The sequence below is a fragment of the Pongo pygmaeus genome, chromosome 2 (genome assembly GCF_028885625.2).
Source record: "Pongo pygmaeus isolate AG05252 chromosome 2, NHGRI_mPonPyg2-v2.0_pri, whole genome shotgun sequence".
Classification (NCBI taxonomy): domain Eukaryota; kingdom Metazoa; phylum Chordata; class Mammalia; order Primates; family Hominidae; genus Pongo; species Pongo pygmaeus.
Genome location: NC_085930.1, coordinates 88,119,424 through 88,132,989, shown reverse-complemented (window position 1 = coordinate 88,132,989; position 13,566 = coordinate 88,119,424). Strand labels below are relative to the sequence as shown.

The 13,566-nt window shown below is 40.8% G+C and overlaps 1 protein-coding gene across 33 annotated transcripts in view; it reads right to left on the bottom strand.

The window, feature by feature from the left end:
- Nucleotides 1-1,326: 1,326 nt before the first annotated feature.
- MAGI1 (membrane associated guanylate kinase, WW and PDZ domain containing 1) overlaps nucleotides 1,327-13,566 on the bottom strand; it is a 679,422-nt gene continuing 667,182 nt past the window's right edge. For 26 of the 33 annotated variants that reach the window (XM_063661855.1, XM_063661857.1, XM_054483402.2 and 23 more), the window contains 5 exons: nucleotides 12,604-12,697; nucleotides 12,413-12,473; nucleotides 11,209-11,352; nucleotides 9,003-9,141; nucleotides 1,327-4,937 (listed from right to left, as the gene is read on the bottom strand). In XM_063661855.1, coding sequence (XP_063517925.1) covers nucleotides 4,183-4,937; nucleotides 9,003-9,141; nucleotides 11,209-11,352; nucleotides 12,413-12,473; nucleotides 12,604-12,697 — 1,193 coding nt within the window. In that variant the 3' untranslated portion in view covers nucleotides 1,327-4,182. Of the gene's footprint in view, nucleotides 4,938-6,869; nucleotides 6,959-6,978; nucleotides 9,142-11,208; nucleotides 11,353-12,412; nucleotides 12,474-12,603; nucleotides 12,698-13,566 lie in introns of those variants that run through there. The other 7 variants (XM_054483404.2, XM_054483405.2, XM_054483406.2 and 4 more) reach the window with 2 other exon arrangements.

Genomic DNA, 13,566 nt, shown 5'->3' with positions numbered 1-13,566 from the left:
GCAAAGGAGATGGATTGGAGGAAGGCCTACTATTCAACAAAATGCCTTTTGAATGCCCAGGAGCTTAGGTTCTGGAGGAAAACCCCAAACACTAAGTCATAGAAAGGAACAACCAAAAACTGTGTGAAGGAAACTGGAAAGTTATTCAAAACTACCTGATCCACCCACATACATGTTAGGTCACTTGAGAATGGTTAACTTTTGTATCTAGTGTGACTTGGGAGTATGTCTAATTCCATATACATATCTACCTTCTGAAGTTAGACTTAGAGATGACTTTGTCTCAGTTTTCACAGCACAGCATTTTGGTTTCATATTCCTCAGCAATGGTTAAGTGCAGTATTTTGTTGAATAGTATGTACTATACTATTTATAATTAAAAAGGCTTTCCACCCCATTTTAATAGAGTGAGAAAATATTTTTTCTTACAGGCACGGTGGCTCACGCCTGTAATCCCAGCGCTTTGGGAGGCTGAGTTGGGCAGACTGCTTGAGCCCAGGCATTTGTGACCAGCCTGGGCAAAAGCGCAAAACCCCATCTCTATAAAAATACCAAAAATTATTTGGGCATGGTGACATGCCCCTCTAGTCCCAGTTACTCGGGAGGTTGAGCAGGGAGGATCACTTGAACTTGGGAAGCTGAGGCTGCAGTGAGCTGCGATCATGCCACTGCACTACAGCCTGGGCGAAGAGTGAGACTCTGTCTCAAAAAAAAAAAAAAAAAAAATGTTTTTTTCCTTTATTTTGATTAGAAAATAAACCAGGACAACAAAAAGAGTAGAGTACTCATAGCCATGCAGAAATCTTCCTCAATAAAAAAAAAAAAGTTTGTGTCATTTACTGATGTGCCAAAGATGTGCATCTATTCTTAGCTCTGTGAAGTATGTCCCTTCACAGATGAGGAAATGGAGGCTTCAGAGGAGGTTAAGGAATGTGCCCAAGAATCACACCAGAAGTGATGAAGCTCTTAGCTTGGCAGGATTTGTTTTATTATCAGGGTTCTGTGCTATACTGTGCTGTGCTGTTTAAACTTTCATGTGCATACGGCATAGCTGAGGATCTTACTAAATGCACATTCTGACTCAGTAGGTCTGGAGTAGGGCTGAGAATCTGCATTTCTAACAAGCTCCTCAGTGACGATGAGGCAGGTGGTCCACAGACCACACTTTGAGTAGCAAGACACCATGCTATTGCAATGGCATAGATCCTGCTCTTTCAACACAATGGCATTTCATCAAGTTGGAGTCAGGGGCCCTCAATTGATTACTTGACCCTGAAACATTTGAGACAACATAGAGACAAGGAAGATATCAATCCAGAAGCAATAGTGGTTGTGGAATGCATACATTTCCATGTATTTTTACAGTAAAAACGCATTAAAAAATCTTTCACAAAAGAAACTTAAAAAATACAATTAGGGTGTTGAGTCCTCCCCCCCAACATTCTTTCAGGCATCAACTGTGTAACGGAGGGAGACAAATTCCTAAATCTTTTGATTTCATCATACAAAATACTCATCCATCATCTCTCATCAAGACATTTACATTAAGTGGGGGGGAGGGCGGAGGGGTCGGCAGGATTAAGGAAAGTAGGCTCACAAGAATCAGTTTCCAATTTAAGGTTACAGTAGTTCAAAGAAAACTATATCTTTCTGCTTAATGCATAGTCCCTGTACAGTACAATATTTCCAAACAAATCTGATGTGCGGCATTCAGGTGAAACTGCCACACCAAAAAATCCACGGATTGAGACAAGCCCAAGTGGGTAGCACATAGATTTTAAATTGTCAAATATCATCTTACAACAAGAAGGACACCAAGATGTTGACTTCAGGATATATTCCCAAAATCCACCTTGATTTCATTTATTTAAAACTCTGGATCACAATTGAGAGCATCAGTCATTTAACATCACAGATTTTGTTAGAACCAGTGAGAAGAATCCTAGCAGTGGAGCCCTGGGAATAAAATCTCCAAGTCAGCTCTTAGGAACTTGATGAAAAAGAACGTCATTATTCAGTTGTACTCTTCCTCAGCCTTACTACAGCTCAATGTATGCTTTGTATGGAAAACTTTAATAATAAAAATAGCATTCACAGACTTTTCCCTCCTTTTTAGCTACAGAATGTATACTGTGTCTGTTCCAGGAAAGGAACTTGTTTTATAAATGTCCACACAACTATAGCTACTCATTCTAATGTTATGTATAAACCCATAAGTCAAATAAAGCTATGAACAATGTAATATTTATATATGCATAGTGTTTTATAAAAAGATTGGCCCACATACTGCTTTTCATCAATACAGAAAGAGCATTAAGTCCATAGCACACTGCAAGAAATAAATGAGTGAAGAACAGAGAATGCAAACAAGTGCTTAATAATTCACAAGCAGGCTCACCATGGAGGAAATGATGATATTCAAACCAACTAAAGCTTTAGAGAATTACTTATATAGTCTCCCATTTTAAAACAACTTTACATACCTGATTTAGTTTACATTAAAATATATCCCCATGAATCAATTTGTTCCATATTCAGAAATATAAACACATATCACATTCCTCACAGCTAAATTTTGTCATAAATTCTCTTTTATACAAGAAAAAAAGGCAACAGTTGTTTTCTTTTTTTTCCCAACAGGCTCTATTAATTACAATTTTTAGCTCTGTACACGCAATGATTGGCTGGTTTTCTTTTTTTTTTTCTTTTTCCTTTTTTTTTTCTTACAGTACCATGGGAACAACAGTGATTGACTTGCAAAGTTTTCTGTCTGTATGGAAAATGCAAAACAGTACTACAGAAATACACAATGCACTGTAAGCAGCGGTTTGCTGTAGTGGTCCAACAGGTACAAGCAAACATTTTGGCTCAGCTAGGCAGTAATCCACTTAAACCACATCCCGGGGCTACGGCCGACCCAACCACAGCTCCTGTGGGATCAAAAAGAATGGGTCTGTTTAAAAATAAAAATTGTTATGTTTGTGCTGCTGTCCAAAGGACTCAAAGGACAGAGTCATGAGGCAGAAGTTTCCCAACCAGATCCAGAACCACTGGGACCACTTCCTACCTTTCCCTTCTTCCAACCTAGAGACTTGGACTATGGTTTCAAAGTGAAATTGGCATTTCTAACAATGAATACCCCACAGCCCTCACTTCTTTAAATATCAACAGAGAGGTTCCTTCCACCAAGGCTCGCTGCCTCCCCCCCAGTTTGGCAAAGGGCAACCATGGGCTTCTACTAAAAGGGAGGGGGGCATGCTTTCCAAATTGGGGATCTTACGTCTTCCTCACACCAGGCACACTGTCCCCCATTCCATCTACTATTCAGCCTCCAATCAGACAAGACAACACGAAAGATGCTTGTTGTCTGTTCCTTGTAGTAATTGAGCAAAGCTGTGATGGCATTGCCTTCAATGAGATTTTATCAGATGTTGGAGATGATCACGAACCTGACTGTCTGTGCTTGGGCTGTATTTGGGAAAAGGTGGCCGACATTTTTGTCTCTGTGCCTTCCTGGGCCAGGGAGAGTACAAACTGTTTTCTGAACCAACTATAACTCACAATATAAAACTTCTTTGTGCTGCGCAGTTTAGCTATAAATATCCTTCATTTGCAATAGTAGTCTTGTCATACAGTTTGCTTACTTTCGGGATCATCAGCAAACCTAATCCACCCCAAAGGGTCCTCAGCTTTTACAAATAAAACTTTGCCTTTTTACTCTTTGCTTTTAAGAAAAACTTCCGACTACAGTATAGCACTACATCACTATATGACGGTCTATATCAAATTAATTAAACTTAATAAATTCCCTTACTTAGAGAAAATGATTAACAGCCCCATTTAACCAGGAGAGAAAAAAGATTGCCCAAAAACGGGAACAATTCTTGACGATTCTACAGGTTACGTAGAAACAAAATTTATATCCCTTTGGGCCAGCATTTGGCAAATAATTTCCAAAAAAGTATGCATTTAAAAATACTTTCTTTAATATGATACATCAGGCACAATACTTTTCATATATATTTTTTCTTAAAAGATTTCAAATGCATAAAATGTTTGTTGTTATTCATAGGATCATCAGGTGTCAGATGCTTCATTAGGTAAGAAACTAAATAATTTCAGGTTTGTGACTTTCCTCTTAGAACCTTTGACACGGTAAAGGTTGGAATGTGACTCAGCGTCTCAGATACTGAGGTCGGTGCTACATTCTTTGTAAGGTCGCCTTCTCTGCTCCGGGGGATGTCTGGAACTTCTGCCGGCATCCTGTTTCAGATTCGCCTCTTCCCTTTCTCGGTGGCTGGCTCTGTCCTCTCTGTTCCTTTTGTCCAGGGACCGCTCTCTCCTGCGCTCGGGGGAGCGCGCCCGCCTCCGGTCGGTGGACTTGGCCCTGCGCTCGGGCGAGCCCCCTCTCCTGCGCTCGGGGGACCGCCTCTGCTCCAGGAGTCTCTCCAGAGACCGTCTCCGCCGGCTGGGGGAGCCGTCTCTCCTGCGGGTGGGTGACCGCTCTCGCCTCCGCTCCGGAGAGACGTCTCGTCTCTTCTCGTGCTTCTCCCTCCTCTCCAAAGTGTTGTCGGCGCTGCGGGTGCCCTCCCTCCGCTTCTCTGGGGACCGCCTCTTGGGGCCGTTGGCGGCTGCCGCGCGCTCGGCCTGCGCGTCCCTCCGTCCCTCCGGCGCCCGGTCCTTGGGTCGGCATGCCCCGCTGTCGGGTTTCCTCGAAGTCCCATTCCAGGTGTGGTGTTCATTGGGTTGTCTGCTATACTCTCTGCTGCCTTTCGGATCCCTTGCGTGTGCCCGCTTTTCCCCATGTGGTGATGATTTGTGAAGATCGGGTGGGTAACTGGACTCCAATGACGGATGCTGCCGGCGGTCGGGCCCGGCCCTCACTTCCGGAACACCTTGTGGACCGGTGGGGGGGCCGTGGCGGTCGCTGCTGGGGTCTGCCAGGAAAATAAACGAGAGCAACAGTTGGGTACGAAGGTCCCTCGGCTCCTGTCCCCGTTCCCACCCACACTCGAGACCTCATTAGTCACAACAAGCAAACAACTGTTAAAGCAGTCAGACTGAAAGCCAACTGAATCTGGTTAATTTAAGGATAACTGCAGGTAGTTAGGGTTAAAAACTAGTACTTGTGGCTTTCAGCGTCTGGCTGACTGAATGTTCTCCATACCCGAGACATAAATCATTAAAGAACTGACAAAAAGCAGTCATGATTTGAGTCTTTAAAGGCACAATCCAAATAGTCTGTCTAGAGGCATCAAAATTTCCTCTCTGTAGCTATCCCTTGTTCTTCCTTTCCCACCCCCCAACCCTTTTCCCCTGTGCCCACCCCTCTCCCACCCCCAAGAAAATATTCTTTGCTTTAAAGAATACCTGTTTTGATTTACTTAAAAATAATTTAGGGTATTGATGTGAAGAAGGGGCACCTGGGAAGCTTTCTGGAGCAGGGCAGGAATCATCTAATCTTATCTGGGTGGTGATTAAATGGGCATATACAGAAGTGAAAAATCTACTGCACTGTATACGCAGGATTTATGCATTTTGCCATAAGCAGAAGTATACTTCTATTAAAAAAAAAAATCCAGGGTAGCAGGCAAAGGGGATTACAGAGGCAACATGCTGGCCAGATGTTGATGACTGGCAAATGGGATATGTACGCAAGGGCCCATTAAACTGTTCTATCTGTATTATTCAACTACTTTCTCTACTTTTGCATACATTAAAAAATAAAGAACTGTTTTTAAAAGGTGTTTTCTGATAGATAAAAGGGAGGGGAAGAGAAGCTGCTAGGTACACATTTGAGATTGGATGGGGGTCAGATAAAATTTTCGGTTTAGAGGCACTTTTTCTTTATGATATGGGAGGCAGTCATAATGACATCTAAGAGTTTGGAGTCACTGGGCTGCTTCCTGTAACATCAAGGTTTCTACACGTTTAAAAGCAGGGCAGCCCATAATGGCCCCTATTTATCATTATTCAATATTTGAAATGACAGTGCAAATGTTTCAGGCAGTGTCCTGAATTGAGGAGAGCTCTTTTCAAAGCTGGGATGCTTTTTTGCAACTAAACCCAACAAGTCATCCACATGACACCATTCCAAGCAAAGCACCTGAAACAAGGCACTGCAGTCTGGAGGGCAGACTTGTATGACAGTCAGAGACTAAGGGGTCACTGGGGCTCTTTAAGGATCTTTCATGAGCCAACAAGGTCAATATTTAGCAATTAACCTGTTTCATGACAACTTCCCAAAACCTAGAGTGGGTTTTTAACAAAAAGCAAGTGAAAAGCCAAAAGCAGGGGTCAGCCAACTTTCTCTAAAGGGCAATAATAAATAATCTGGGTGTTTTGGGCCACACCATCTCTGTTACAGCTATTCAGCTCTGCCACTGTGGTATAAAAACACAGGCCACACAAAAGTAATGGGTGTGGCTATGTGTCAATAAAACTTCACTTACAAAAACAGGCTATGGACAGGATTGGGCCCATGGACTGTAGTTTGCAAAGAGATACCTGACCAAGCAGGAAATCTCATCTTCCCATCTAGCAAAGCCCTATGATACAGGACTCCATGATACAAGGTTCATTCTTTCTACATACTGGGTTGGCTACAAGAATGAACAAAAAACAGGTTCGTAACAAAGGTCATTTGAAGATTTGGATACAGGAAGGTACTTGGATCACCAGTGGATTCTTATGCCTACTTTTAAGACAAGGGAAGGCAACACTTCAACAGGGTCAGCGTTGTACTTACAATTCAAAGAACGCAGGGTGCTCAGAATGAATTGCCAAACATATCAAAACAGAGCTAAGCAGAAGCAATGAGGAAATTAGGCCACAGCACAGAAACACCTAGTATTGATTGAGCTACAAACCGTAGTTTGATTATGGCCCATAAGGTAGAAGCAAGCCTCCCCGAGCTTTTCATTTCTCATACATGCAGCGATATTAGGAGGTATCATCGCTGTGGAAGGGAGGGCCCAGCACCAAGAACAGTCAGAGAGAAAGAGAAAGAGAGAAAGAGAAAAAGTTGAACATTTAGATTCCCTATAACACAGAGGAAAGAAAAAAAAAATCTACATTTGTTAACATAGGGCAAAGAGAGTTTATTTGTCCAGTCAGACAGTCTAAGGCAACACTCAAATAAGGCTGCAGAGACCGCAATCGGAACAGTGACATTTTTAGACAGCCATAAGGTGACTCGAGAACCCAGACAATGAATGCATCCTTTTTTGTTTCGTTTTGTTTTTTTTCAAACAACTGGAACAATGACAGGCTGGCATAGGAGAGCATTAACAATAAACAACAAAAGAACAAAATCCCTTCCCACCCCCACCAAAGACCGCGGCAGTTAAATTAAGTACAAAAAACTCATTACAAAAATAGCCTCACAGAGAAGCAGGTTCCAATCAAGTCAGAAAAATATTGGAACTTAACATATTATAACCCATTTCTGACTCTAATCAATGGAATTAGAGAGATTTAGTCCAAGTGACGCATGGAGACATTACAGTAGCACAACCCTGGCAGGTTCAACCCTTCTTGGAAAACCATATATTTAAATGATCTTTATTTTTAGCCCAAAGAACATTTGTTAGTGTTGGATTTTCATCCTCAGTGCAACAGACATAGGTTTTGAGAAGGTACACAGGTTACTGACGATGACTCTCAAATGAAATATCACATCCAACAGAAGCATAGGGAAGACAGAAAAGGGAGACAATGTTACACAGTTTCAGTGGTATCAATACACCTAATGGTCAGAAGTTTAGTACAGTGCACAGCCACGGCATCTTAATGTTGTCAAAATACTTCCCCTGTGGTTGGCCATGTCTATAGGGGCCTTGTCTAATACCCACCCTCCCTCTGTACCTCGGACCCCTCGTATTTTGCACCTGTACAAATGTCCAACACCTGGGAAGGCTGGCCCTCCAAGGAGCTATCCTTCTCCTTGAGCTGCATCTGAATTAAACATCTCATCAAGTCCAAAATGCAACTGAGAATTGTGCAGAATGACTTTCAGAAAAGAGGGTGATAATAGATAAATCCCTAATAAAGGGGACCAACGTATCTGGGGACCATTCAATCACAGTTTCTATAGAAACTTTTGTAGACCTTTGGTTGGGAAAAAAAGCCCTACATCTAGGGCATAGCTTCTTTTTTTTTTTTTTTTTTTTTAATTTTAAACACAAATCTCAAATAAATAGGACATAATTATTATCATATACAATATTTTGCCATCAGAACACTAAGCTATGTAAAGATCATTGCTGTCTACTCAAATCAAGTCTAAAGATATGACAAAGGAACTCTATGTATAACCTGGCTTTCCTCATAGGAAAGGTATAGTCACATGTTTCCCTCATGATGAGCACTGGGAATTTATTTCATCCTTTATCATTTAACAACATTATGGCTAATATATTAACAGTTTTTGTTTGTTTGTTTGATAGTAGTGGGCTCAGATGGTCTGAATTGGGGTAAAAGACCAGTTGGGGGATGGAGAAGTGTTGTATACAGAGCATAAAGGAGGTGAGCAAAGCCCCCAAATCTCTCAAAATTTCATGCCTCTTAAATAAAGACACCAAGTAACCAAAAAGGAAAAAATAATTGTGCCTCAACATATCACTCAGGAAACCTGCTTTCCTGCTTCTTAAAAGGAGTATATAGTCATTTTGTGCTAACAATTGGATCTGAGGAACAGTTTGGCACAGTTCAAACAAACATTCCTTCGCCCTTGGTCGGACTAGACAAAATGTTCTCTCTGATTATCAGAAAGGGGGCTATAAAGATCTTGTCTTAGGCCATGCCCCAGTCCACGTAAGCAAGCAAAAGGATGAAATGTGTAGAGATTTCAGAACAAGCGAGGCAAATAATCACATGGTGCGAGAGGCTGGTAAGACACTGGTGAATAGGGGAAACAAAAAAGACTTTCCTGCTGCCGTTCTGGAGACAAATTCATGGAGTCATGCCAGGGAAGGAAGGAATGTTTTCATAGTTTGACCCACCATATTCTGGTACTGAGCCGTCTCCCCGCTTCAGAAACAGACGAACTCTGCGGCCACCATTCTTAATCAGTTCTATAGCTCGAGAATGCTTCATGTTTTTGGTGGTCTCACCATTGATCTCTAAAATTTCATCACCAATCTGCCAGAGCAAAAGAAAACTAAGTGAGATTTAAAATTCATGTATGGATTCACCAAATGTTTATTAAGCACGTGGCAGAACATCTATTGCTTTGGACGTGGCAGTGACAAAAACAAACAGAAATCCCTGCCCTCATGGAGATTACATTCTAAAGAGGGAAAGACAATTAAGAAAATTAGAAAACTACATATATGCCAAATTACATGATAAAGGGGGGGAAAAAAGCAATAAGGGCATGTTAATGGTTGGGGTAGGCAGCTTTTAAGAAGGCTCCCATGATTTCTGCCTCCTTGCATTCACAACTTGTGTAATCTCCCCCTGCCTTTGAATGTGAGCTACATCAAGTGACTTGCTTCTAATAAACAGAATATGGCAAACATGATATCAGTTCAAAGATTAGGTCATAAAACGATTTTGTCATCTGTCTTACTTGCCCTCTTTTCTTCTCTCACTTGTTTGCCCTGATGCATGTTATGAGCTGTCCTCTGGAGTCCCATGATAATGAAATGAGGGACTGCCCTATAAGGCACTGAATCCTGGTAACAACCATGTGAGTGAGCTTAAAAAGCAAACCCTTCCCCAGGTGAGACTTCAGATGAGACCATAATCCTGACTGATACATTGAATGCAGCATTCACTTTGTGTCAGCCACTATTCTAGACACTGGAAATAAAAGAATAAATAAGACTAGGCAGATCCCCACTCAAATAGAGCTTATATTCTAAAAAGAAGGGGAATAGCACTGGCTTTCAAGTCTACAGTCTTTAATTTGAATCCTATCATTTGGTAACTGATTTGCTCCCAGTACTTTAATTTCCTGGAGTCTACTTTCTCACTTATAGAAGAGGCTGATAATACCACTCACACCTACCAAGCTGCTGGCATCAAATCAGGTAATACATGTAAACCTGTCATGTAAACTATACAGCATTATACAAAGTAGTATAATAATATTTCATTTGATCAGAAACTTTTTTAAGTGATTAAAAGGCAAGGGAAAATAAATTCCTTATATCTGAAATTCAAACAAAAGAAATATATACCACCATGTATCTTCCCTTGAATATATACATGCAAAAGAAAAGGATATGAGAGAAACTGGTATACTGTTTGGCCCTGAACACTGTATTTTTACTACATTTTTCACTGTTTAATTTTCTTAAACACATTCATGCTCTACCTTCTCAATTTTAAATGTTAAAAAATTCACTCTGAAGAAACTTAAACATCAAGATTGTGGCTTAAGTGCAAGTGTTACGATCCTCACCCTTAATCAATTTTTCCCCTTTTCTGCTCAGGCCCATCTGCATTCACTTTTTTCCTTTCCTGGCCTGACTGTCTTGATTTCTTTTAATTTGTTGTAAATGGCTCTCCATGGGCAATTCCCAATCTATGTGACCTATCTATGAGTAGATGATTTATGTTTTCTTAATCATCTAATCTGCCCAGGAGGACAGCACATTCATCTACAGTAACAGATATTAGTGAAACAGAGCAGAGTGGACTTTTGGCATTTATGTATTAAAAATTTGTAGCTCTTACTACAGAGCAACTCTGAATATTCATGCCACAGAGCCCTGGCTCTTTGCTAAGGCAGAGAGTAGACTTGCTCTCTCTGAGCCTAAGGTAAGACCACTGGTAACCAGCTAGAGGATAAGTAGACCTCACTGCCCAGAATCTACAGGGCCATATGGCTTTCCTGCTTTCTAAGCATCCCAGGGTACCCCAGAATTCCTGTCAAGTGATGTGCCTGCCCCATGACATTAAGCACAAAAACTATAGAAATGGGCTCTGAAAAATATCTACTTTAATATATTTAAAAGTAATTTAAATCCTTTATTCCCTGTATCAACCCCAAAGAGTTGTAAGCGTTCACCTAACTTTAGCAGCTATAATTAATTGTGCTTTAAGGAGAAATATTTGGTAGGGTAGGAGTCATGCATTTAAGAGATCATGAAAGCTATAGAAAATATAATTCTTACGAACATGAACATTCTAACCATATATGACAAGAATTCACTGCAGATGGTTTATCCGCACCTACCCCAGACTCCTCTCTCCACTTACCCTCATCTTTCCACACCTCTCTGCAGGACCATCCTCTGCTAAGCGCAGAACATAGAGGTCCATGTTATACTCTCGGCCTCCTCGAAGGCTAAAGCCAAATCCCTTGGCTCCTCTTTCCAGTTCCACAGTGTAAAAATCTTGCTCCTATTTAAAGAAATTAAATGCAATCATTCTAGGAGAACTAATATCCATAGGACTCTTCCTAAACATTCTTGGCAAAAAGGCACAATCTCTATCCCCCTCTTGGTGACTCTTGTTTATTAATAATCTTGATTCATCCTCATTAATCTCAGAAGTCACAGATCCAGAATTTGAAAACAGTTATGAGCATGTCTATATGCATGTTTGTATTTAATATAACATATGCGGATTAAAATTTAATCAGTGAGGCTGTGATTTGCATTTGGGGAAGGACAATTCCTAATTACATGATACCAGCCACCTGGCTCCTAGATGCCCAGCCTCCCTGACCTGTGTCCAATAAATGCTGGCTGCGCCCATCATGAGGATACCAACAAAACCTCTCCAAATCCTGATCAAGGAAAATTATGAAGGGACAACTGAAAGCCCCCAGGCAACCAATAAAGAAAGAACCCAGCTGGGCACTTGTAATACCAGCTACTCAGGAAGCTGAGACAGGAGGATTTCTTGAGCCCAGGAGTTTCGGTCCAGCCTGGGCAGCATAGTGAGACCCCTGTCTCTTAATTTAAAAAATAAATAAATAAATAAAAAGGAATCTGTTTAATTTTGCATCACCCAAAGTTCCTCAAATTTGTTTCACCTGCTATTATTTTCACACTCTCCCTCGCCATCCTGAGGACAGGCATTTTGCTCTATGGATCTCACCTTAAATTCCCAAGCCTGAAAAAGACCTTATCAAAAAGACATTTTCTTGGCAGAAGCATGTTTATGAATACTATGAGTAGATATCGGTTGCTTTGCTTTCTCTAACTGCCGATCCTTGTGACAATTACTGCTTTTCATTTTTTTTCCCTTAGAAAAGGCTATCTAGGAATATTTTAAGGTAGTAAAATAAAATGTTATTTCCTAGACAATCAAATGTAAGTATATATCTGGTAAATCACCTCACAAAAGGTTATTTCTTTTAAATTAAAGGTGCTTCAAAAAATATCCCATAAAAGTAGCTTGAGAAAGTTGGAAGGAAATGTGCAAAGTATAGAGAAAAAAGAGACATGGTGCTCACCTGTGTTGCCTGGGGGGCTTTGAACTCAAACTGGGATTCCTGCTTTGGTTTGGTGGTATTCCTGCCAAAGCGAAAGAAATAAATCTAAGAGCAACCCATTAGCAAACTGAGAAAGAATCAAGGACATATATTGTCATGCTGGGAGTTACTTTTTTTCCCCTTTAACAAAGGAAACCAAAGCCACGTCTGACCTTGTCTCCTGGGTCCCTTGCTGAGAAGGGGTGTGTGTGGTGGTGATGGTGGCGATCTTCTCTGCATTGGTCAGCAAGGTGGCATTCGAGGACTCTGCAAAGAGGGACAGAGCATAAAGAAATGAAGGCCCCAGAGAAGACATCCTCCAGCCAGGAGGTGCGCAGAAGCCCTGTATCTGAATAACAAGTGTGACTTCTCTGTCCCCATTTCAAGCAGTCTGACTTGAATTTCTAGACAATTAGGAGTTTAATAAACCATTTTAAGATCTTCTCTGATGTGGGTCATGTATGTCTCCATGACCCTCCTCCCAAACAGACACCTCCACAAATAAAACAGAGTTTGCCAAAGAAAACACTGCTCTAAAATTCTAGCCAAGGTAGGTGTTTCTCACTCCTCCCCTGCCACTGAAAAAAGGCAGTCCCATCAAAGTGCTGCACCACAGCAGAATTCTCTTCCAGAACTTTAAAGTCTGATAATAAATGTCTCTGCCAATGTTTCCTGCAATTTATCAGCAATATTTAGTGAGTCGGCTTGATTTCCTCAACTGAATATTAAAATCAGAAGTGTACTAACATCTTTTTAAACACACACATAATATCCACTTTCTTTCCCACTGCTTTTAATAAAGCACAACTGAAAATATGGAACTCTTGACAGATCTTGTTTGGTATCACTCATGAAAAGTCAATTTTAAAATCTGCATTAGTCAGAGCCAGAGTTTGTAAATATAAGTTATACAAATCATGAAGCCACCCCATGAAATGAATTATATCCCTATATAAGTTGACCTTCTTCTCCACTAATCACATTCACAAGCAATTTCATTATCTCCAGAAGTTTGGAGATTTTGAATCCAAAAACACTTTTAAGTGCAACTACAGACTGCACTTAAGGACTGCACGTATTAAAATATAATCATTTCTATAGTAATAGCTATATGTCCTTTACTAATAATTTCTTCA